This window comes from Oryzias latipes, chromosome 2 (assembly GCF_053564925.1).
Source record: "Oryzias latipes strain Hd-rR chromosome 2, Olatipes_Hd-rR_3.1".
Lineage (NCBI taxonomy): Eukaryota > Metazoa > Chordata > Actinopteri > Beloniformes > Adrianichthyidae > Oryzias > Oryzias latipes.
Window position 1 is genome coordinate 44,767,600 of NC_136238.1, and position 23,974 is coordinate 44,791,573.

General features: G+C 43.9%; 2 protein-coding genes across 7 annotated transcripts in view; one reads left to right on the forward strand and one right to left on the reverse strand.

Annotated features, from left to right (window-relative positions):
* LOC144989024 (NACHT, LRR and PYD domains-containing protein 12-like) overlaps positions 1-23,974 on the reverse strand; it is a 166,787-nt gene that overhangs the window by 69,138 nt on the left and 73,675 nt on the right. For 3 of the 6 annotated variants that reach the window (XM_078940688.1, XM_078940685.1, XM_078940699.1), the window contains 4 exons: positions 23,123-23,299; positions 20,902-21,075; positions 19,686-19,859; positions 16,394-19,369 (listed from right to left, as the gene is read on the reverse strand). In XM_078940688.1, the coding sequence (XP_078796814.1) occupies positions 19,357-19,369; positions 19,686-19,859; positions 20,902-21,075; positions 23,123-23,299 (538 nt within the window). In that variant the 3' untranslated portion in view covers positions 16,394-19,356. Of the gene's footprint in view, positions 1-16,393; positions 19,370-19,685; positions 19,860-20,901; positions 21,076-23,122; positions 23,300-23,974 lie in introns of those variants that run through there. The other 3 variants (XM_078940694.1, XM_078940703.1, XM_078940690.1) reach the window with 3 other exon arrangements.
* LOC144989280 (uncharacterized) overlaps positions 1-23,974 on the forward strand; it is a 160,981-nt gene that overhangs the window by 38,843 nt on the left and 98,164 nt on the right. The window lies entirely within an intron of this gene.

Genomic DNA, 23,974 nt, shown 5'->3' on the forward strand with positions numbered 1-23,974 from the left:
CCAGACTGTGGGAAAGACTCCACACTTCTGACTGATGTTCACGTCCACTTTATTCTTCACAGTAAAGACTGGAACAGAACACTGAGAACCAAAAAGAACAGAGGAACAGTTCTAATGTCTACTAGAAAACAGGAATCACAAGAACACCAGCCTCTTTCTTCATACATTTAGGAGAAAATCCTTTCCTAAAGAAATTCTTTGCTCATATGACCCAAAAAATATAAACTGTAGTCACTACTTTTTAAAACTATCACCGATCACATAAAAAGTGTTTGAATTGAACCAAATATTTCCAGTGTTGTCATGGTAACACAGACAAAGACAACATACACATTGTATCAGCATAAACTACAACCACAATTAAGCTGTTCAAGAGATGAAGATTAAACCAGGATCATCAAAAACAACACATTTGTATTTACAGGTCCATCTATTAAAAAAAGCAAATTGAAGTATAGCAGATTTAGTTGGATTCTGATGGTTGCAGCTTATAGATGACAACCCCAAAAAGGTGTATGAGAAAGATGTTCTCAGGACACATCAGATGTTAGAAAACTCTTCATTTATTTCCATTCAATGTTCACTTCTGCCTGTAAATCTAACTGTAAATGACTGCATCAAATCGGATCGAAATTGGATCATCAAAAACAACAAACAAATAAAAAAACAAACAATAAAAAAAACCCAGCAATCTCTGACCACATTTGTGTTGCCAGGGGACAACAGCTGGTTGTGTAGACAATACATTAGCGGATTGTTTCGGGCCCAGAAGTTTTGGGAAGCAGTCCACAAAAATAGTATCAGGCATGCCTCTCACTGTGTGCAAGTCCATGTTTGTCAAAAAAAGAGATTATAATGAGAGAATGATAAAACAAACTGACAAAAACAATTGAGCTAATTAAGAGCCAAAGTAGGCTAACTGGCATCTGACTGTTAAAATTAGAAAAAGGTCATAAGGTTATTAGGATCAGAAAACCCAACTTGGTTTTTCTGAAATTTTCTGCAGGAGCTGCTCTGTTACAGCTTTATCTACACACCCCAAAATGTGGTGGAATGGATTTTTTCTATTGCATTGTTGTTCATAAACCACACTGCCTCTTGTTAAGGACATCACTGCTGTGACATTAAGGATGGTAGTGATTATATCTAAACATTTGATCAATGTTCTATATTTACATTACATGAATAAATTAATGCCACAAAAAATTAATAGCATGTAAACTTCATCAGTGTTTGATTGCTTCCATTGTGCAGGCATCTTCTTTTCCTGACATTCTATCTTTAGTTGTAGAAACTATGCATACACATTTTTGTTTTCAATCGAGTGACTCGATATCAATGCCCTGAAACTGCAACGTATTTTGAAGTAATCCAACAAGACAACTTTCTTGTTCAAAATCATAGTCAAAAGAAAGAAAAGTAATATTCAAAATAGTAATTTTATACTAAAAACTAAATGTTCTGTTTTATTATTTCTTTTTGAAGCATTCAAAATGTACTTTATCAGCATACATTTTATTCAGGCAGTTATCTAACCCTGTTACACGATTTAAACTGCAAGCTATCATCTACAAGGTGGATCATGGGAGCAGCTGCAGAAAATTCAAGATGAATTAATCCATGATTCACAAGTGGAGGAAGCTAGAAAACGAACTCCAAAAGTCAAGATGACGCAGCTAAATTTCTGTGAAAACAAGGCGACTCGATTGATTTACGATCAGCGAACTGTTTGGAGACACTTCTCTGCAGTCACCATTCGACTGAGGGCAGTAACGCTATTAACAGAGACAATATTCACCTTCACCTTATGAAACGCCATCATCTTTCCATCCAGGCTAGGATTGCAATGCTGCAGCGACTTCCAGCGGACTACAATGAAAAGCTGTTCATCTTCCACTCCTAGTGCAGTAGAAAGATCGTTGACCTCCAGCCCAGCCACATCACCAACATGGACGAAGCGCCGCTGACTTTTAACATCCTGGTGAGTCATAACGTCCAGAAGAACGGGAGCAGGGCGGTAGGATATGTCCAACAGGGCAGGAAACGTCAACTTTTGTTGTTTTGGGAGGCAGCGCCGGGCGAGTTATGCCACACTTTGTGAACGGATTGTAAAAGCTTGGGCTTGAGGAGCCAGACGGCCACCAGAAAGACTCTGACAATGACGAAAGGGAACCTGGCGTGTTTGATAGAACTTTAGCCCAGCTGTTCATGTCAGATAAAGAGGATTAGGACTTTGATGGAGGTTTGGATCCTCTTTTATGACTGAAAAAATGAAAAGTAAATCATAACCAACTCCCGCTGCCTTTTTAAACACACACTGAGTGTGTGTGTGCTGAAGCCGCTGTGTTGGCGCCCACGCGTGTGCAGGAAGGAGGGGGGGGGGGGCTCAGTGCAAGCGAGTGCGTGAGCGTGCATTCTGTTTGTGTTACTCGGTTACAGAGAACAGAAATAATTAACATTTCCTCTAAAAGAACGGAGACTGGTTCTTCTATTAACCCGCTCTGGAGGCTCTGAGAGTCCAAACAGGGAAGTGAACCCCCATGGTCCCTGGAGAGGATCTCCCTTGGGTTTTTCGACCGCAGTCAGAAACAACGCAGTAACGGTTCAACACTAGCAGGCGTGTTTTACTGGTATGTGTCAACTTACCCGTGCCTTAAAACCCGGTGCACCTTTTGTATGTATTAAATACAGAAAAAACTAACCATAACTGAGACTGTGTCCTATAACCCAGTAGCCTTATGGTCATGAAAATACAGTACTGTGGTTTCACGACCATAGGGCGCACCGGATGGTAGGGCGCGGTCTCAGTCATGGGGGATTTTCCCGTCTTTAACACATACAAGAGGTGCACTGGGTGTTAAGGCGCGGGCACGTTAATGCCCTGTTCGGGCCCTCAGAGTTTCTAGAGTGGGTTAATAAAAAAATCCAGACTCTGATTTTTTTAGAGGACACTTTTTGTTACTGTTCTCCCTCCCTAACTGAACACAAACTGAATGGTCGCTCACTTGCGCGCTCTTGTCCCCCTTCCTCCTTATCCTACACAAGAACTAAACACACAGCACACACACAGACGCCGCCGTGCCCACTTCTCCTTTCTTACTTTCTATATGTGCTAGAAAACGCTACTCCTTTCAGCACATACACACACACAGACACACAGACTTGCGCTGTACGTCTCCTTTCTTCATGTGTGCTAGCAAAGACCTGCACCTTTCAGCACACACAGAGACTTGCCCCAGTCTGTCTCTGCATTTCTCCTTTGCGCCAACGAAAGCAGCAGCTTAAAGCAGTGGGCAAGCTGCTTTTCTGCTTACTCCTTCTGTACTGAAATGGTTGAGGGTTATGAGGTAGAAGGAGCATTGAAGGCTTTAAAATGTAGATAGTTGCAATGCAGTTAGGTTCCACTTGGCCTTTACGTCTCTCTCCCTTCCTCACTCCATCTTCTTCTACGACCCACAACTACACAATAGGCGCACCGGCTCATGGGTTTCCCCCTGATGGCGGAAAAAAATGTATAACTTTTAAGTGCGCCTTATAGTCGTGAAAAACTGTAGTTTTTAAATCCAAGTTTCAAATGTACAGTTAATATTTTAAATTAATGCTTCAAATTTACAATATGTACTCTCGACTTTGGAACTAGTTTAATTTATCTTTCAGTTATGATACGCATTTCTCAAATAAAAAATCTGTTCTTTTATTTTTTTAAAGCTGATTCATATTTGACCCAATAATTTTACATTTTTTCTTAAGTTGAGAATTTTCATTAGATACATTTTTTATTAGAAAAAGGTTTCACTTATATATGAGATTTCATGTGTCTTTTGAAATTAGATAAAAAACTAAAACTTTTATCACATTCTTTACAAGAAAAAGGCTTTTCTCCTGTATGAATTATCATGTGTGATTTGAGATTAGAACCATCATGAAAACTTTTTTTTACATTTTTTACAAGAAAAAGGCTTTTCTCCTGTGTGAGTTCTCATGTGTGTGTTGAGATGAAGTACATCTCTAAAACATTTATCACAATATTTACAAGAAAAGGGCCCTTCTCCTGTGTGAGTTCTCATGTGTATTTTGAGATGAGATATTTGATTAAAACTTTTCTCACATTCTTTACAAGAAAAAGGCTTTTCTCCTGTGTGAGTTTTCATGTGTCTTTTGAGATTAGATATTCGACTAAAACCTTTATCACATTCTTTACAAGAATAAGGTTTGTTTTCTGTGTGAGTTCTCATGAGAATTTTAACTTGAGACAATTGATGAAAGCTTATACCATATTTTTTACAGACTCTTTCAAAATCCGTTTTCTGTTGGTCTGTCTCTTCATCTGTAGTTGATGATGATTCTGTCTCTTCATCTGTAGTTGATGATGATTCTGTCTCTTCATCTGTAGTTGATGTTGATTCTTCATGTTGGTTTCCTTCTTCATCCTGACTATCAGTTACATTAAAGCTCTGCTGATTGTTTAGATCTGCTTCACTGTTCTCATCTTCCTCATAAGTAGGAATCTCCATCAAGGTATCAGTCTCCTGCTTCAGATCAAGATGATCTTCATCCTGACTGATGCAGAGTTCCCCTGGTTCCTCTTTAATCTGTGGAGATTCTTGTTCCTCCTGCTCCTCTTTAATCTGTGGAGGTTCTTGATCCTCCTGCTCTTTTTTATAATGTGGAGGTTCTTGTTTCTCATGTTCCACTCTGAAGTTCTTCTGTTGGTTGCAGAGATCCTCTTCAGTCATCCAATGCTGGGGGAGGACTGCAGCAACACAAGAAGGAATCCTTTTATACTTTATAAAAATTTAGCATTGTTATGCACCAAGAAAAATCTAAACCACCTCAAAAGTATTTCAGTTTAATTTTTTTAATTCAATACTCCCCCCCTCCATTCTCTGAACTCACTGAATCCTTTTCAGAGTCATGGGGATCCTCAATGATTTACAAGCTACTGTTGGGCAAAAGCAGGGCACAGCCTGGACAGGTTGCCAGTCTACCGGAGGACAGTGAGGACAAGATTATATCATGTTGTGCAGAGCTTCCAAATTCTTGTGATCCTTTTGATTGTAACTGTGTAAAAACATTGAAAAATTAAAGTGCTGCTCTTTTCTAAATTCCTTTTTTCTTCTTTAACTATGCGATGAAATTTGAAACAGTGATGAAGACTCTAATGAGACACCTCATAAATGTCCATGGATCAGAGCTGCAGCTTTGAAACCAGCAATTCCTCCTATCTGTTGAACAGCAGTTTAAAAGTTTACCACGAGTCACCTGAGGCCTGTTGCACAAAAGTAGAATTAAGACATCCGGGATAAATGACTAAGCTGAGCTCAATGAAGCCAAAACATGTGCGTCCAGGCTTAATTGGTTGCACAAAGACCAAGCCAGGATGAGCAGACACGGATTCATTAAGCCAGGTGTAACCAATCCTGGATAGCTGCGCGCTCACGGCTCACTCAAATAGACCCCGCCACAGATCACAGATTAACTGATTTACCATGGCAACTAGAGCCACATACTTTTCCCCGTCTGAAGCACAAATCCTCATGGAGGTGTGTGTAAATACACCATGGCGGTTGCGACTCGGGATCAGCGTGCTGCAACAGTGGCCCAGGTCTTGGTCACAGAATGGTTTTCAAAATTTGGCGTTCCAGCTCGGATACATTCCGATCAAGGTCGGAGCTTTGAGAGCGCCCTCATTCAACAACTCTGTTACCTCTATGCAGTAGAGAAGTCTCGCACACACCCAGAGGGTAATGGGCAGTGTGAACGCTTCAACAGAACCCTCCACGACTTTCTCAGAACTCTACCAGTGTCCCGGAAGCGAGACTGGAACGTGTGCCTGCCGCAGCTCTTGTATTCTTATAACACGACTCCCCATCAGTCAACGGGTGAGTCACCATTTTTTCTGATGTTTGGACAGGAGCCAAGGCTTCCGGTTGACTTCCTGTTAGGAAGAGTGCAAGAGCCAGTGGAGGGCACTGTGCAGGAGTGGGTCCAGGAACACAAAGCTCGGCTAAAACTGGCTTTTGAGGGTACCAGAGAGAAGCTGCTTGCAGCTGCTGATCGCAGGAAGAGAGGTCATGATGAGGGGGTAAGGGACCCTCCTTTGAGTGAGGGGCAGTTGGTCTTAGTGCGTCACCTGGGGTTTAGAGGACGACAGAAAATCAGGGATTTGTGGGATCACAGCGTGCACGGAGTATTAAAGGCACCCAGAGAGGGGGGCTCAGTGTACACCATTTCCCCCAGGGATGACCCTGTAGACCCCGACAAGTCTATCGGTCCTTACTGAAGGCCGTGTTCAGGCGAGGACCAGACAAAGAGTTGGCTGGTTGCCCTCCGAGCCAACCCCCACAAAGTTCTCCTCTCTCCCAAGAGGACCCAATAGAGAACGGGGACTGGTTTGTTCTAAGGGAGGACCGCACTAGTGAGGCGGTAGAGGACAACCAACCTGAACTGCCTCTTGGACAGGTGACACCAGTCTTCTCTGAGGCTGATGCCGCGGCAGCTGCTGTACCCTCTGCTTCCGGAGTCACTTTACAAGCTGACCGGGATAGGAGTAGCGTACCAGTGCGCCGGACGTCACGGCCCACTGCTGGACAGCACTCCAACCCCCACCGGCTTCCTCGGGCCGTAGGGGAGGAGCAAAGCTACTCCTCAGTAAGCATATCATCTGCTGTTGCTTTTAGACCATGGCTGTAGTTTACTTTGGTGAATCATCGTCGGGTCGACGGTGCATTTTGTGGGGGAGGATTGTGGCAGGATTAATTGGCTCAGGTGCTGTAGGGCAGATGATTACTAGCAGTGGCCTCATGGGGCGCTATAAAAGGCAAAGAAGCCTTCACTCGGCCAGGGGCAGCATTTGGACCGCATACGAGGAGGTAAAAGATCTAATTAAGAAGAAAGGCAACACCGCCACAGTGATGAAGTTTACCTGCTTTGTTTTGTCCTTATTCAACAAAGGAACATAATGTTACATATTGTGTTTTTATATTCATATGGAATGTGTATTATTTTATATGACAGAGTACTAGGCCCCCACTGAGGAAAAAGGATAAAGTCATAAATTTATGAGGCTGGTTCTTTCTGCAGAAAAGCAACATATTCTTTTTACAGTTTTGATAGTTATGACAATGTGATACTTCATATTCTGGCACATCAGCATGTCTTCGTTTATGAAACCATACTGAAGGACAATTTCACGAAATGCCCCACATCTGTCATTTTAACAACGGTCCTCCTTTAAAACAACTGGTTACAATATTAAGACTGTCTTTTTTTCCCTCTGAGGCCCTAATATTCTATCATTTTACATATAGCATTATAGTCTATGGGAAACTGTAAATTATCTAATGATAGCAACATCATCTAAAACTCATTAGTTATCCAAAATGATTGACATTAATGATCACAAACGTTTAAATAATGACAGTGGGTCTAGTTATATGTGATAACAATGTACAGTGAGCAGTGAAATAACTATTGGTTTCCATTTGTGGCGACTGCTGACTGACATTAGGGATGAGATTAAATAGATCCTAGAATTTAGCCTGGTCTGGAGCAGGCTAGCTCCACAGAATAAATCTCCATGGTAACTTATACCATAACATATCCTCCTGCCCCCTATCCAGCTTTAGTGCAACCGGATTGGGGATCAATTGAGCCAGGATCACCAAGATATCCTGGCTTAATGCCTTATCCTACTTTTGTGCAACAGGCCCCTGAAATGGCAGCACAGAAGAAACGCAAGATAGCAAGTGAGAAGATTTCAAACACGGTGGGAAAATAAATATTTCTTTAAGGAAATCAACGGAAAGTGTGTCTGCTTGATTTGCACTGACGATGTTGCCGTAATGAAAGAGTATAAGCTCGTCGGCACTATGAGACCAAGCATCAGAGCAGCTACTCTTTGTACACAGGTGCTGTGTACAAAGAGTAGCTCAGATGTTGGCTAATATTGCTTGTTGGTCTGCCCAAAAAAATAACAAAGCATTAAAATATAATACTTTAATGAACATGACACTTATAGTATTTTGGTATAGTTCTACGGTACAGTATTGAACAATTAAAAACCCATCGCAAATTTGCCATTTTAGGAAGTCCTTGAAGTTTATGCACACTAAACACACTAATGTTTTACAGTAATAAGCTGGTGGTCATTGATCTTCTGTTTCCTAGCCTATCTCTTTAAGGGGAGTCAGAGTCAGTGGTGCTGGTCCCTCAGGCCAGGAAACTAGACTAAGTCTTTGATCCGGTGCACCTAACTTTAATTCTTAGGTGCACCATGTTACCCCATGCAATCAGACTAAGTGTCAACACCTGGCCCCGCCCATATAGTGAAATGTGCATGTAAGTTCCGGGTCAATGGGTGCACTTCCTGCGCCCAGCTACTGTGGCCACACCAGGACGCCAGAAACTTTTGACAAAACCCTATTAGGAAACCTCAACGCTCCTGTGACTTAAAGGCCTTGTGGGACTTGTGAACGTCTACCCTTTCCTAGATACCTGCAACAGTGTCTGACTGGTACTCAAGTGGAGGTTAACTTGTGTTTAAAAAAAAAAATAAAATGCTTTTGTTGTCACAGTGTGTATATGCATGTGATTGGGGTGTTTTTGTTATGTTTTTGTTTTACTAATTAACCAGCTCTGTCTGCAGATGGGCTTGAGGCCCCCTGTGGTTTTATCCTGTGTTTTATTTGTTCTTTCTTTTAAATTTGGAACCACGTCTCCATTTGGTTAAGTCCCTATTTTTAGTAGTGTGTGCCTGGACCGCTCGTGTTGCCACATTCGCAAACACAAAGCTATAAGTCTGCTCAGAGACATGGTTAAGTCGCATGGAGAAGCCGGTCGGTCCTGTTTGCGGTCTGAAGCCTTCTCTGGAACAAAACACCATAATAAACTTAAATAAACTTTCTTTGTATAACACATTTCAAGATAAAAATCAGAAAGTGCTTTACGCTAATACAAGGTAATACACAGTAAAACATAGAATATAAAAGGATAAAGAAAAAGCGATTCAAAAAAGATAGGTTTTTAGCTGCTTTTTAAAAAAAACGGAGAAAAAGAAGATAAACAAAATAGAAAAGAAGTAGTCCGCTCTCGCACTTAAATACTCAAGTGGACCGGTGGAGCGCGTTCTTACAGCTTTGTGTTTGAGGGGAAGGGGGGATGCTTTGTTACGTGTGTGATATGTGTGGGAGACTTAGGACTGCGATCCGTCTCACACCTCTAGGGGAACGAGCTACAGAATAACATCAGCCTTTATTTTGTCGAGACACGACTTTCCAGTCGTGTCTCGACAAAATAAAGGCTGATGTTATTCCCACATATTTAACGTGCAGGCAGGATGCAGATTGCAGAATTTCCCGCATGGATTATATGTCCATCCAAACCTAATGTTGTTAGCGTGTTAGCATACTGCTAATCATGGCTTCTTTCCGGCTCCGTTTTTCAACAGAAGAAGCACTGACCACACGGATTACAATTAAAATGATAAGCGAACAGATGCTTCATAATAACCGTAACATTAAAAAAAGCACGTTTAGAAGATCGTCTCGTATATTACAGAGCTGACATATCTATGTATGTAGCCGCTCAGCAGAACACATATCCTCTTCCGGTTTTTCAAACCCTACTGCGCATGTGCAAACGATTTATTCCAACTGAAAGTGTGACCCATGTGAACATTTGTTATAATCTGAAAACATTTTTCTGGGCTCATGTACACGGTTGAATTCTAATTCGACCATTGATCCGATCAAGATATTTTGTTCATGTAACCGCGGCTTATGGTGTCTACTCGCAGTGTGGCGGGGGCGTGGCATCACGATGGTGTCTTTCCATCGTGATCTCAGTCAACCATCACGATGGACGATGGTTTCGTCCATCGGCACAACCCTAGAGTGTACGGCAGCAAAAGGTCTTTTATGTTGTTATGTTCTTATCCCGTTTTATCGCTTACTCAAGGGGCTGTTGGGCCCTACCCCAGCCAGTGGGGCTTCCAAAGGAGGCTGTGGACCAAAACTCCAGACCGCATAAGGCGGAAATACTGCTACGTAGTCCTGAGAAGCTGTGTAAAAGCATCAGGGGAGCACAAACGTCACAAAACTCTCTCCCCTGCAGCCAACACAAAGCTGCTACTGGTGTGTCTGTGTCTGTTAGCAGCCGGACACACCCTTCCACACATGGAAGGTTTTTTTGTGCTGTAAGTTTTTCTCATGTGAAATTCACTGCATTTGTTACCGTTTTAATGCTTTTAATCAGCGTTACAGCCGCCGTTCCTTTTCTATTAAAGCCCCAAAATGAGAGTCCCACCCCACTGCTTGACATGCAAACTTTAGCCAATCAGATCAACCAGAAAGGTTCCCGCCCGCAAGTGACAGAAATGCCCCCTTAACACTGAGCGTAAATCCAGGTGAGGGCGCAAAAGAGAACTGACCGAGCAAGATCACTGCTCAGTTAGGATTGTAGCCGTTCAGTTGTAAAATACGGGGACGCTTGGTTAGAATTGGTTCACTCACTCAGTTCCTAAATATGCTCGCTTAGTTGACTTTACGCCCTATTTACTTTATGGCAGAGATGTAATCCCATAGGCAACCAAAAGAATTTAAATGTTTAGTCACATACCAACTATGTGGAGCTGAAGCTGCGGGTTCCAGCTGCTATCCAGCAGTCTGCGCTGACGACAGAGCTCCTCCTCCTCGTTCTGGACGATGGTTCCTACAGCAGCAGAAAGTTGTTCTCTGACAGAACCTTCCTGAGGTTCTGAAGACATGGTTCCTGCTCCGATCTTCAGCTCCAACTCCCACAAACACCGCCGTCCTCTTCACTGCAGCTCCGATCGATCATCTGCTAGTCTCACAATCACAGCAATCCACGTTGTCTTTCCGTTCAACACTTCTTCACTCATTTACGACACTTTGGAAAATGCTGAGAGTTCCCACACGAACCACGTATCGTCCTTTCTGTCCAAAAACCTCACAAACGTCCCAACAAAACACCACTGTCCTCTCAACACAAGCTAACGCTGCTAGCCTGCTAACAAGCTAACGCTGCTAGCGCCTCGTGCTGTTCTTCTTCTTTGTTTGGCTAACAGCGTCATGGTGCTTTAGCGCCACCAGCTGGTCGGGAGTGTTGCCTGTCGCTCATATGATGTCGATGGTTGCAAAAAAAAAAGAGAGAGAGAGAGAGAGACTAACTAAACCTGATCACATTCGTTTATTGTATTTCTAAACTACAGTCATGAATAAAGACAATCTAGCCACAGGGGTTGCAAGCCAGTTACTTCTGTGCCGGTCCCAAGCCCGGATAAATAGAGAGGGTTGCGTCAGGAAGGGCATCCGGCGTAAAAATTGCCAAAATAACCATGCGAATCATCCACAACACTTTAGACATACCGGATCGGTCGAGGCCCGGGTTAACAACGACCGCCACCGTGCTGTAGGTCAGACAGAGGAGTTCAAGGTGGAGGTGGGACTACACCAAGGATCAGCTTTGAGTCCTTTTTTGTTTGCTATGCTGATGGACAGGCTGACAGACGAGGTAAGACAGGAATCTCCCTGGACAATGATGTTTGCGGATGACATCGTAATTTGCAGTGAGAGTAGAGAGCAGGTGGAGGAACAGCTAGAGAGGTGGAGGTTTGCTCCGGAAAGAAGAGGCATGAAGGTCAGTCGTAGTAAGACAGAATACATGTGTCTGAACAAGAGGGATCAAGGTAGAAGCGTTAGGTTACAGGGGGCTGAGGTGAAGAAGGTGCAGGAGTTTAAGTACTTGGGGTCAACAGTTCAGTGTGATGGAGAGTGTGGAAAAGAGGTGAAGAGGCGAGTGCAGGCAGGTTGGAGCGGGTGGAGGAAAGTGTCAGGAGTGTTGTGTGACAGAAGAGTGCCAGCAAGACTCAAAGGAAAGGTGTACAAGACAGTGGTGAGACCAGCTCTGCTCTATGGGTTAGAGACGGTAGCAGTGAGACAGAGACAAGAGGCTGAGATGGAGGTAGCGGAGATGAAGATGTTGAGGTTCTCCTTAGGAGTGACCAGGTTAGACAGGATAAGGAACGAGTACATCAGAGGGACGGCTCATGTTGCCTGTGTTAGCGACAAAGTCAGAGAAGCCAGACTGAGATGGTTTGGACATGTTCAGAGGAGGGACAGTGGATATATTGGTAGAAGGGGAAGCCCTATTAAGACTAGAACAAACTAATCAGAGAGGATATTTCGACACAAATATCCTGAACCTCCACCCGGAGCTTCACCCCCACGCTGGAATCTCACCACAACAGGCCGCAGCAGGATCGTCTCCCAGAATCGAGCTGCCGCCTCGCAAGCGCGGAAGACGGGGAGGGACTGCACGTAGGCTGCGCCGGCTGGCTAGCCGCGGGAGGCTAACACTCCCGATCATTCTCCTCGCCAACGTACAATCTCTGGCGAACAAGATGGACGATCTCATCAGCAGGTTGGCTACACAGCGACACATCCAGGACTGCTCCATCTTTTGTCTCTGTGAGACGTGGCTCGGACAAGGGACCCCCGACGAGGCCATAACACCGGCCGGGTTCAGTGTTTACAGAGCCGATCGCGGCGCCGCTGAATGCGGCAAAACGCGCGGCGGGGGGGCCGCGATTTTTATCAAACAGTCCTGGAGCTCCGACAACACCGTGATCTCTCAGTCTTGCTCTGAAAACGTGGAATATCTGACTGTTAAGTGTAGGCCATTCTACCTACCGAGGGAGCTGCAGTGCATCATTGTGAGCACTGTTTACATTCCCCCCTCAGCTAACGAGGCAGCTGCACTCCAGGAGCTGCACAACATGATCAGCAGGCATGAGAACAACTACCCTGATGCTGCATTTGTGATCCTAGGAGATTTCAATCACTGTGATCTCCGGAAAAGTTGTCATGGTGCAGGGTGGCTCGAGAGCCGGTTGGACCCAGACGCAGAGGTGGAGGCATGAGGATCAGAGTCTAGAGGGTTTAATGAACAAACAAAAGGCGCTGCAGAGCAGGATGACAAAACTAAACAAAACTAAACAAAACTCACTGTGGCGTGGAACAAGAAACGAGGAACATGGCATGACAAGGACAACCAGGACAGGAATAACTAATGGACCAACACTGGAGGAAGGCAGAGACCAGACTTATATACAGACAGGGCAGACAAGACACAGGTGAACACGATCAGGGCTGATGGGGACCAAAGGAAGTAAAACTCAAGAAAACAGACAAGACAGGAGACTTTCAAAATAAAACAGGAAACAGAAACAAGACAGAACAAGGACCAAAAACAAGACAAGTTCAAATCATGACAAAAGTCTTCCAAAATTCCACCAATTTATTGATTTCCCCACCAGGGGAAAAAACATTCTGGATAAATGTTACAGCAACATCAAAAATGCATATGCTGCCACCGCCGAGCCTCACCTCGGAAAGAGCGATCACTTAGCCATCCTGCTGAAGCCCACATACACAAGGAGGCTTAAAGCAGATCCAGTCACAACCAGGACTGTAATGACTTGGACTGACAAAGCTGTGGAACAACTGAAAGGCTGCTTGGAGGCCACAGACATGAGCATCTTCAAAGCAGCTTCACCAAACATTGATGAATACACGGACACAGTCAGCAGCTACATAGACTGGTGCACCTCCATTTGCATTCCAACTCGGACCATCCGCATCTTCCCTAACCAAAAACCCTGGTTCAACATAGATGTGCGAACAAAAATATACAAACGGCGTTCAGCCTTCAAATCTGGAGACAGCACAGCATATAAACACGCCCGCTATGACCTCCAGAAGTCCATCAAAGCTGCCAAAAGGAACTACAGTCAGAAAATTGAGAGCTGCCACAGGGAAACCAACACAAGAGGCCTGTGGCAGGGGATCATATCCATCACCAACTACAAGACAAACACCAGCAGATCAGAGTTCCAGAGTAACATCCTACCAGACAGCCTTAACAGCTTCTACGCAAGGTTCGACCAGAACAACAAAGAGGTCCCCCAAAAGACCTCCTGGGCCCCAGAAGAGGCTGCGCTGCAGGTGACTCACACACAGGTCCTCAGGGCCCTGAAGCAGGTGAACCCACACAAGGCGACGGGACCGGACCACGTTTCTCCAAGGATTCTGAAAGCCTGTGCGGAGCAGCTAGCAGAGGTGTATACAGACATCTTCAACCTCTCGCTATCGCAGGAAACAGTGCCCCGTATCTTCAAGTCCTCTGTGATCGTGCCGGTCCCGATGAAAACACACGTCGCAGCGATGAACGACCTTAGACCTGTGGCTCTCACCCCTGCAGCAATGAAATGTCTGGAAAAGCTGGTTCTGTCCCACATCAACTCCCTGGTCGACGAATCAGTAGACCCCCACCAGTTCGCCTACCGCCCCAACAGATCAGCAGAAGATGCGGTGGCACTGGCACTTCACTCCACCCTGCAACATCTGGACACCAAGAACACGTACGCCCGGATTCTGTTCCTGGACTACAGCTCTGCCTTCAACACCATCAGGCCCCTGAAGTTGACTGATAAACTCGCAGAACTGGGAATACCAACAACACCCACCAGAAACTGGATCCTTGACTTTCTCACTGACCGACCACAGGTGGTGAGGATGGGAAAGAAGGTTTCTGCTGAGCTGACAGTTAGCACTGGTACACCACAGGGGTGCTGCCTCAGTCCAAAGCTCTCCTAACTTTACACCTACGACTGCACCTCCCCCCACTCCAACAACATCATCATTAAGTATGCAGACGACACAACCGTCCTCGGCCTCATCAGAGTAGGGGACGAGTCTGCATACAGAGACCTCGTGCACAGGATCACCATCTACGGAGAGGACAACGACCTTGTTCTCAACATAGAGAAAACAAAAGAGATAATCGTGGACTACAGAAGGAAAGCACCGCCACATCAACCGCTCATCATCAACGGGACTGTGGTGGAGCGGACCGACTGCCACCGGTTCCTTGGTCTGCAGATCACAAACAGCCTCAGCTGGGACAAAAACACTGCTGCCACAGTGAAGAAAGCCCAGCAGAGGCTGTACTTCATCAGGCTGCTGAAGAAGGCCGGTCTCAAGCGCCGGACCCTCACCCAAGCCTACAGGGGGCTTGTGGAAAGCATCCTCACAAGCGGACTAACAGCCTGGTTCGGTAACACCACCTTAAAAGAGAAGAAGATGCTGCAGAGGGTCATTAATACAGCTGGAAAAATTATAGGTTGCAACCTACCATCCATGGACACCATCTACAAACAGCGCTGCAGGAGGAGAGTGACTAAGATCATCAGAGACAGACACCACCCTGCTCATGGACTGATCCAATGTGTGGACTCAGGCCACAACCTCAGGCGTCGCAGGCCTGAAAGCATCCGAGCACACACCACACGCTTCCACAACAGCTTCTTCCCAACAGCAATCAGAATGCTAGCAAAGGACATCAGAGAGGGAAGACTGGACTAAATTACTAAGTGCAATAAACAATAATATGTGCAATAATTCTATGTGCAATAATGCTACTGTACAGATTGGGTCTCTGCAATATTCATTATCATATTTTACTGATATTTATATTTTTTTATACACCATGTAAATTTGTTGTCTAATTTTGACTTTTAACTTTATTCTATTTATTTTTATTTTCTTTATTATTTCTTCTTCAAATTTTTCTATTGTCCTTTTTTAACTTATCCTGACATGAGAGATGCCAAAGAAAAATTCCGATGTACCGCATGTGCAAACGGCAATAAAACTTGAATCTGAAGGATGTTGGAGATGGAGCTGCCTGGCAGGAGGGCAAGAGGACGGCCAAAGAGGAGATATATGGATGTCTTAACAGAGGACATGAAGTTGGCTAACGTTAGGGTAGAAGATGTTCATGATAGAGTGAGGTGGAAAAGGATGATTCGCTGTGGCGACCCCTGATGGGAAAAGCCGAAAGAGAAAGAAGAAGAAGTCGTGAATAAAGACATTTATTAAGTAAACAAAGAAAAAAAATTAAAAAAAGAAAATTTCAAGTAAAAAGATGCTAAAAATCTGTTTCTAAAGAGAATAATTACGACTATAAATAAACATTAAACTGTATAGTTAATAACAAAGACAAGCAATAGTTTTGAATTTATTATAAGAGTGAAAAAAACAATAGAGAAATTTACTTAATTTAATTAAAATTAGATTAACAAATTTATACCTCTCAAGGTATAGATTATACCTGAGATGTAACATAATAAAAGAAAAGTTAAAGTATTAAAGATCTTTGGAATGCAAACATTTTTCACCGACAATCTGCAAAGATTTTAAAGTTGTTTCCTGTTTCTGAAAGATTTAAATAAATTCACAATTTTTTTTCAGGTTAAGACAAAAAAACACTTAACATGTTTATTTACAGTACAGACCAAAAGTTTGGACACACGTTCTCATTCAAAGAGTTTTCTTTATTTTCATGACTATGAAAATTGTAGATTCACACTGAAGGCATCAAAACTATGAATGAACACATGTGGAATTCTATCCATAACAAAAAAGTGTGAAACAACTGAGAATATGTCATATTGTAGGTTCTTCATAGTAGCCACCTTTAGCTTTGATTACTGCTTGCAGACTTTTGGCATTCTCTGGATGAGCTTCAAAAATGTTGAGAAATGCAGAAATGTGTGCTGCAGATGCCATGTCTGCCACTAGAGGGCAGCACAGCAGCTTCAGTCTTTGTCATTGTTGCTGTGTGAGCCTGAAGGAGCTTCAAAGTGAACTAGCTGCAGCTTGGTTCAGACAAAGCTCCACATTCACACACAGATGTGATCCTGAAGAAGTCTGAACAGAACATTTCAGGAGAACTCTTCAGTCCAGAACATGAGCCTGCATTGTTCCTGAAACTGGGATCAGAGTTCTGCTCTCTGCTCCAACAGAACCACCTTCATGAGCTCCTGGTTTCTTCTGGATCCTCCAACATTCAGACGCTCTCTGACTGAGTTCATGTCTGCACAGAAACCTTCAGGATTCTCTTCTTCCACACGTCTTTCACTCTGAAACTCTCTTCTGAATGTGGATCATCTCAGTCAGACGTTCAGCAGCATCAGAGCCGTGCATGTGCTCCTCCTCATGAGTCCTGAAGCTGCACCGTCAGCTGCAGAGCTTCAGAGCTGCTTCCTTCTCAGACTTTCCACTTTCTTTGGCTCTCTGGCTCTGATGCTGCTGCTGCTGCTGCAGAAAAACCAGCAGCTGCAGAAAAACTCTGCAGAGACTCACAGAGAGAGGATGGAGGCAGCAGATGAAGCTGCTGCAGACTGACAGCTGATGGAACTGAAGCACTTTCTACATTCTAGTTCCAGATGTTCTACAGAATCCATCAGAGCTTGAAAGTCTTCCTCAGTACTCGAGTACTTTAGTTCGGACTGCTTGTGGTTCCTAGAATTAGTAAAAGTACGGTTGGAGGTAGAGCGTTTAGCCACCAAGCCCCTGTTTTATGGAATAAACTCCCAGCTCATGTAAGAGAGGCCGACTCAGTTTCTACATTCAAAGTTAGACTGAAAACATTCCTCTTTGGACAGGCTTATTGTCAGACTAGTTAGTATTCAGGGATTATTTAACTTAATGTTAGTTTGTTTAAATTAAACTTAATAATAACTATTTCTTTTAAAAGGCTGCTAGAAGTTGAAGCTGGGATAACTATGGTGCACTGGGGTTCTGTCCTCTTTTCTTTTCTACTTCTACCCTTCCTCTCCCCTATTCTTGATCATAATTTATCATTTAGTTCTCCATGCCTCTGTTTGGTGCAGTGCGATTCATGTATTGTCCCTCTTTTCCTCTCCCCTCCTGGGGAGTGGGAGTGCTTCCAGACTCCAGTTGGCTCATCCGTGCTCCAGTTCCTGACCGTTTACCTCGCCTTTGCTCCTGCTCCTACACCTGGCTGTGGATCCTGTCTCCGGCTCGACTCGCGCCTTTGACTGTCCCCACAACCACGGCTGGATGAAGCTCGTCTGCTGGACTTTTATATATGTAGTTGTAGCATTAGATAAGTTAATTCTTCTCTAAGAGTTCTGGTAAATCGCCTGTCCGTCCTGGGGGAGGATCCCTCCATGTGGACACCCCTGAGGTTTCTTCGTTTTTTCCGGAATCCGTTTTTTTTGGGAGTTTTTCCTTACCGCGAAGGGGGGTCTAAGGGCAGGGATGCCAGTATAGCTTAGTCAGTTTGTTAGTTCATTTTAGTATTTTCCTATTGAACTCTTTGTATTCGTGATCCTTTTGAGTTCATGTTTTACTTCGAAGCCCATCGAGACGACTGTTGTTGTGATTTTGGGCTATACAAATAAAATTGAATTGAATTGAATTGAATTCAGCAGCTCCTCTTTTCCTCTAAGGTGAAGCTTCATGTGGACTTCTTCTTCTTCTCTCCTCTTTTCTGGAGCTTGGGCTCCATGCAGTCTGATCAGCTCTGATTTGGGCTTCAGTTGATGTTTGTGATCAGGAACTCTGGATTCTTCTTAGAAGGAGACGTTCTGCCTCTTTAGCAGAGAGCAGAACGTTGATCTGATCTGTTGGAAGCCACTCCATCCTGAAGCTGCACTGCTGAGTTCCTGTCCACCAGGGGGCAGTGTTACGGCTTTGCCTGCCTTATTATTCTGCTCATCTGTCAGGTTGGGACTTCCAACACACAAACATTTGACCTTTTCACTTTATAAAAAAGTTTGTTAAACACTTTGGTGACATGTGACGTTTCCGCTATTTTTTCCATTTTTTTTCTTTTCTCTGTACTCCATTATTTTTCAAGAAAATTCAATTCATTAACTGACTGTTTAGTGCAGCAGAAAAGTTACTGCTGAGTCAGCATCAGATGTTTCAATCCTAATTTCAAAGAGTATCAAAGTGGAAATGATGGATTTCACATTGAAAAATGTGAGCCTAGAGGCTGAATCCTACATGAACTCTTTCAGAGGAAAGACTTTTACAAACTGAACAAAAAAGAATATTCAAACTATTAGAACAAGCAGGAGACAATGTCATAATAATGTAACACAGCTTCATGAACAGGGAAACACAGACGTCAGCTGACAGGAAGATTGAAATCAGTTACTATGGCAACACAAGACAGAAGAGAATCAGATTTCTCAACTCCAAGTTAGAATGAGAAGAGGAAGTGCAGTTCTCCATCAGTCCACCGGGGGAGCTGCAGCACAATAACTGTCCACTTGATGCTGAGAGACAGTGGAGCTGATCTCAGATCAGTTCCTGCTGCAGCTCTGACACTCATCTCCACTTCCTCTGATTCCTCCATCACTCTGCTCCCCACCTCCCAGGAACACCGTCCAGTCACAACATCTCTGCAGACCAGCTGCTGCTGCTGCTCCTCTCTGCTCCTCCAGGAGGAACATCAGACTCTTTAGGGCCACCACCTGCAGAGAGAAAGTGTAGAGCCAGAGATGAAGGAGTGTCTCCTGATCCTGGTCTGTCAGTCAGTGATGCAGCACAGCAGCAGAAAGAGCAGCAGGAGCTTCAGTCCTGTTCAGAGCAGCAGCTTCCTGTCATCTTCACCTGTTGGAGCTTCTGCTGCTCTGATTGGCTGACTGTTGTCCTGAAGCCTGTCATCATTCTCCTCAGAGCTTCACTGAGAAGCTGCAGCTTCACAGGAAACTCTGCATCTTTGCTCTCAGACTAACTTTAGGACCAAACATCTGGAAGCAGCTGGACTGACTCCAACCCTCTACTGACCTCAGAGTCTGCAGTTTGGAGTTTGGACTCTCCACCAGATCCTGGAGCTTCTGAACATCTGAAGACTGAAGGTAGTTGAACATCAGGTCCAGTTCTGTCAGGTGGGACGGGTTGGACTTCAGAGCTGAGACCAGAGCAGCACAGCTGGTCTTTGACAATCTGCAGTTAAACAACCTGAATCCAGAAGAAAGAGTTGAGTTTAAAGACAAAGTTCATGTTTTTCATCCTTCACGTCTTCTAAAGAGTTCAGAGCTGAAGAAGATCAGAAAGTTTAGAAAAAGTCCAAAGATGTGAAGCAACAGCAGCAGATCAGAAGAGTCCAGCAGAAGCAGAGAAGAAGAACATTCAGGAACATTCAGGACAACATGCAGCTGCTTCAGGAAAGAAGTCCAGATGTGTGAAAGTCAAACATCAGCCTGTGGCTGCATCCAAACCAACTGATGTTTCTGCAGCAACAGCAGAAAAAGTCCACTTCCTCTTTCTGCTCAGCTCTTCTCCAAACAGCACTGAATCATGGGAGAATTTCAGCAGCAGGATGCTGGAAAGTCTTCCTCCCAGTTTTCAGGAGATGATCTTCCAGTCCTTCTCTGCTGCAGCCCTTCAAGCAGAGACTTTCAGCTCCAACAGATCAAAGCAGAGAGAAGAAGGAAGTGATGAGGAAGAGTCAGCAGCAAATGTTGGACATTGATCCCTGATCAAGCATGACTTCAGCTCTGAATGAAGAGTCAGAAGCTGCTGGGAGCTTTGATGGATGATGTGATGATGTTTGTGGATGAAAAGGTGAGGATGTTTGTGGAGGATGTGTCTGTCAGAGCAGCATCCAGCTGCAGCAGGACTCTGTCACTGTCTGCTCACAAACATCAGCCGCTGGACTCTCAGCTGCATCTGCTGAAACACAGCAGCAGGACTCAGAGTGCATGTGAGCGTGCACGGCTGCTGCTTCTGCACACGCTTTAAAGGAGTCTGTTGGAGCAAAGACACAAAGAAGAGCTGATGGCTGCAAGCAGAACTTTGTGGAGCACAAATGTCAGCAGACAGCTTTGAAACAAGCAGCTGCAGGAAGAAAAGAAGAAGTTCTTCTGCAGATCTTTGAAGAGAACAAGCAGCTGCAGGAAGATGCTGCTGCAGATCAGAATCTGGACATTTCTGCTCACTGTGGGTCAACACAACTTTGTCATCATATTGATCTGAACACAACTGAAACATGGAGTCTGACCTCAGAGTCTGCAGTCTGCAGTCTGGACTCTCCAGAAAACCACACAGATTAAGAACTCCTGAATCCTGCAGGTCGTTCCAGGTCAGGTCCAGTTCTATCAGATTAGACGGGTTTTTCTTCAGAGCTGAGCCCAGAACTTCACAGCTGATCTCTGACAAACTGCAGTACATCAACCTGCAATGAGACAGAAAAGTGTGTTCAGGAGCAGTGATGCAGCTGGAGGTCCAGGAACTTGGTCCATTCAGTCAGGTGGGACCCGCCCTGATGACAGACTGACAGATGACATTTTCACTTTTGCTCATTTCTTTTGGATTTGGACCCAAAAACATGATCAGGAATGAAAATGACATAGATTAGAAATGACTTGAAATAAAGTTCAAACAGACGAGGAATTGAAATGTCATTGATCATCAGGAATTATTCAGGACTACATATTTACAATCCAATAGATTTAAAGCTTCCATTTCAAAAATGTCAGATTAAATTGTATTTCTTCATCTTGAATCCTAAGATGTGAAAATCATTTTTATCACCCAGAAATCCTTCAGGACATTTGGGTGAAGCTCAAGGCTGGGGGGCCACATCTGGCCTGTTGTGTGATCATATCTGGATATAGGGCCGGTCAATAGATCAATTTCTGTTTTATTGATTCAGTTCAATTTGTTGTTTAGAAGATCATTTTTGGGAAAATCTGGATTTTATTTCTCAGCTCTCAGCCTGCCTATCAGTGGCAGCTACTGGTCTGTCAGAGAGGGGAAGCTCATTTTCATAAAATTGTCTATTTATTTGAAAGTAAATTCTGCAGGACTATTTTTTTCTTATTGATCTGCGTAAATCCATCCGTCGTCACTGTCGTCTAGTCCTCAGACATCAACAGGAACAGAAAGACAGCCCACTCCCCATTCACCCCAGAGTCGCCGAGCGTCCGTGGGCGGGACATAATGGCAGCGTTTATCCAATGACCGTCTAGTTTCAAAGCGCTGAAAAAAAACGTTCCAAGCAGCCCCATTGAAGTCAATGGACGTCTATCAGGGTTTCCTAAACAAAATAGATGCTGACTTATGGAAAGAAGATTACATTCACGACACGTGTGCAGAGCTGCGGGTGGCCGGCGCCCCCCTCTTTCTGCCAGTTGCTGGACCACAGTGTCTGTCAATCAACGGTGAGCTGGTGAGTGGTGGGAGGGGGCGGGGTCTACGTGTGTGTGTGTGTGCGTGTGTGTGTGTGTGTGTGTGTGTGCGTTCGGTGAACGTTCTCCCTCTGAGTAAGCAGAAGCTGGCTGTGCCTTTGGGTTCCTGCGGTAACCGTTCTGACATCCAGGATTAATAAAGAGCTGTTTGATAACCGTCCACTTAAGGAGCTTCTTTGCAGACATTACAATATATTTAATAAAAAAGTCAGCGAAATTTTGGTCGGGTCAGGTTCTGACTCGGGCTGAAGATCTTACCTCTACCACAGACAGACTGAGAAAGTCTAGAGTCCCTCCTGATTTCAGTCCAACAAAATATCATCTGCAGCTGCTGGTTCTGTTCAGTGCTTTGAAGACTGGCTGGATTGTGGTTCTGACATGTTTTCTAGGAATATTTGTTGGGATTTATTCTGGTCTGAACCCTTTTAACCGTTTTTTTCTTCATGACTAAAGCATTTTTGTTTAGCTGTAAATTAAACACATATAATTAATTGTTTTTAATAACTAAGTGACAGTTTTTCATTTCTAGTGGTAAATGAATCTGCAGTCATTTCTGGTTTCAGTGACTGAATGATGCTCTGACCAAAGAACACTTTGTGTGTTTTTGTTGTTCTAGTGACATTCAAAGGAAGTGTCTGTTCTAGATTCAATATTTAAAGATCTTTTCAAACTATTTTCCTCAAATAGATTTGATGTAGAATCCTTTGAATGGTTTTCTGAAAACTGGAAGCTGAAACTAATTTGGACGCCAACTTGAACTTTCTACAGGCCGATCTGTGAACATTTTTCTGACATGAAATGGATCCGTGTTCTAAAATAGGTTGGAGATCCTGATCTACAAGATCCTGATTGAAACAGATCAGTTTCTATCAATCATCAGAACAATCAATTCAATTGATGAAGAAAATCTGAACCAATCATCAGTTTGTTTCAAACACGGCTGTAGACAGAAAATCTTCCAGTGAAACATCAGAACGTTCTTCACCTGATCCGTTCTTCTCATCCTTCAGGGAGTTCAGCTTCTTTACTGACCTCAGAGTCTGCAGTCTGCAGTCTGGACTCTCCAGAAAACCACACAGATGAACAACTCCTGGATCCTGCAGGTTCTGGTTCCCGCTCAGGTCCAGTTCTGTCAGATTAGACGGGTTTTTCTTCAGAGCTGAGACCAGAACTTCACAGTTGATCTCTGACAAACTGCAGTTCCACAACCTGCAATGAGACAGAAAAGTGTGTTCAGGAGCAGTGATGCAGCTGGAGGTCCAGGAACTTGGTCCATTCAGTCAGGTGGGACCCGCCCAGATGACAGACTGACAGATGACATTTTCACTGTTTGCTCATTTCTTTTGGATTTGGACCCAAAAACATGATCAGGAATGAAAATGACATAGACTAGAAATGACTTGAAATGAAGTTAAAACAGACGAGGAATTGAAATGTCATTGATCATCAGGAATTATTCATGACTACAGATTTACAATCCATTAGATTTAAAGCTTCCATTTCAAAAATGTCAGATTAAATTGTATTTCTTCATCTTGAATCCTAAAATGTGAAAATCATTTTTATCACCCAGAAATCCTTCAGGACATTTGGGTCAAGCTCAAGGCTGGGGGGCCACATCTGGCCTGTTGTGTGATCATATCTGGATATAGGGCCGGTCAATAGATCAATTTCTGTTTTATTGATTCAGTTCAATTTGTTGTTTAGAAGATCATTTTTGGGAAAATCTGGATTTTATTTCTCAGCTCTCAGCCTGCCTATCAGTGGCAGCTACTGGTCTGTCAGAGAGGGGAAGCTCATTTTCATAAAATTGTCTATTTATTTGAAAGTAAATTCTGCAGGACTATTTTTTGCTTATTGATCTGCGTAAATCCATCCATCGTC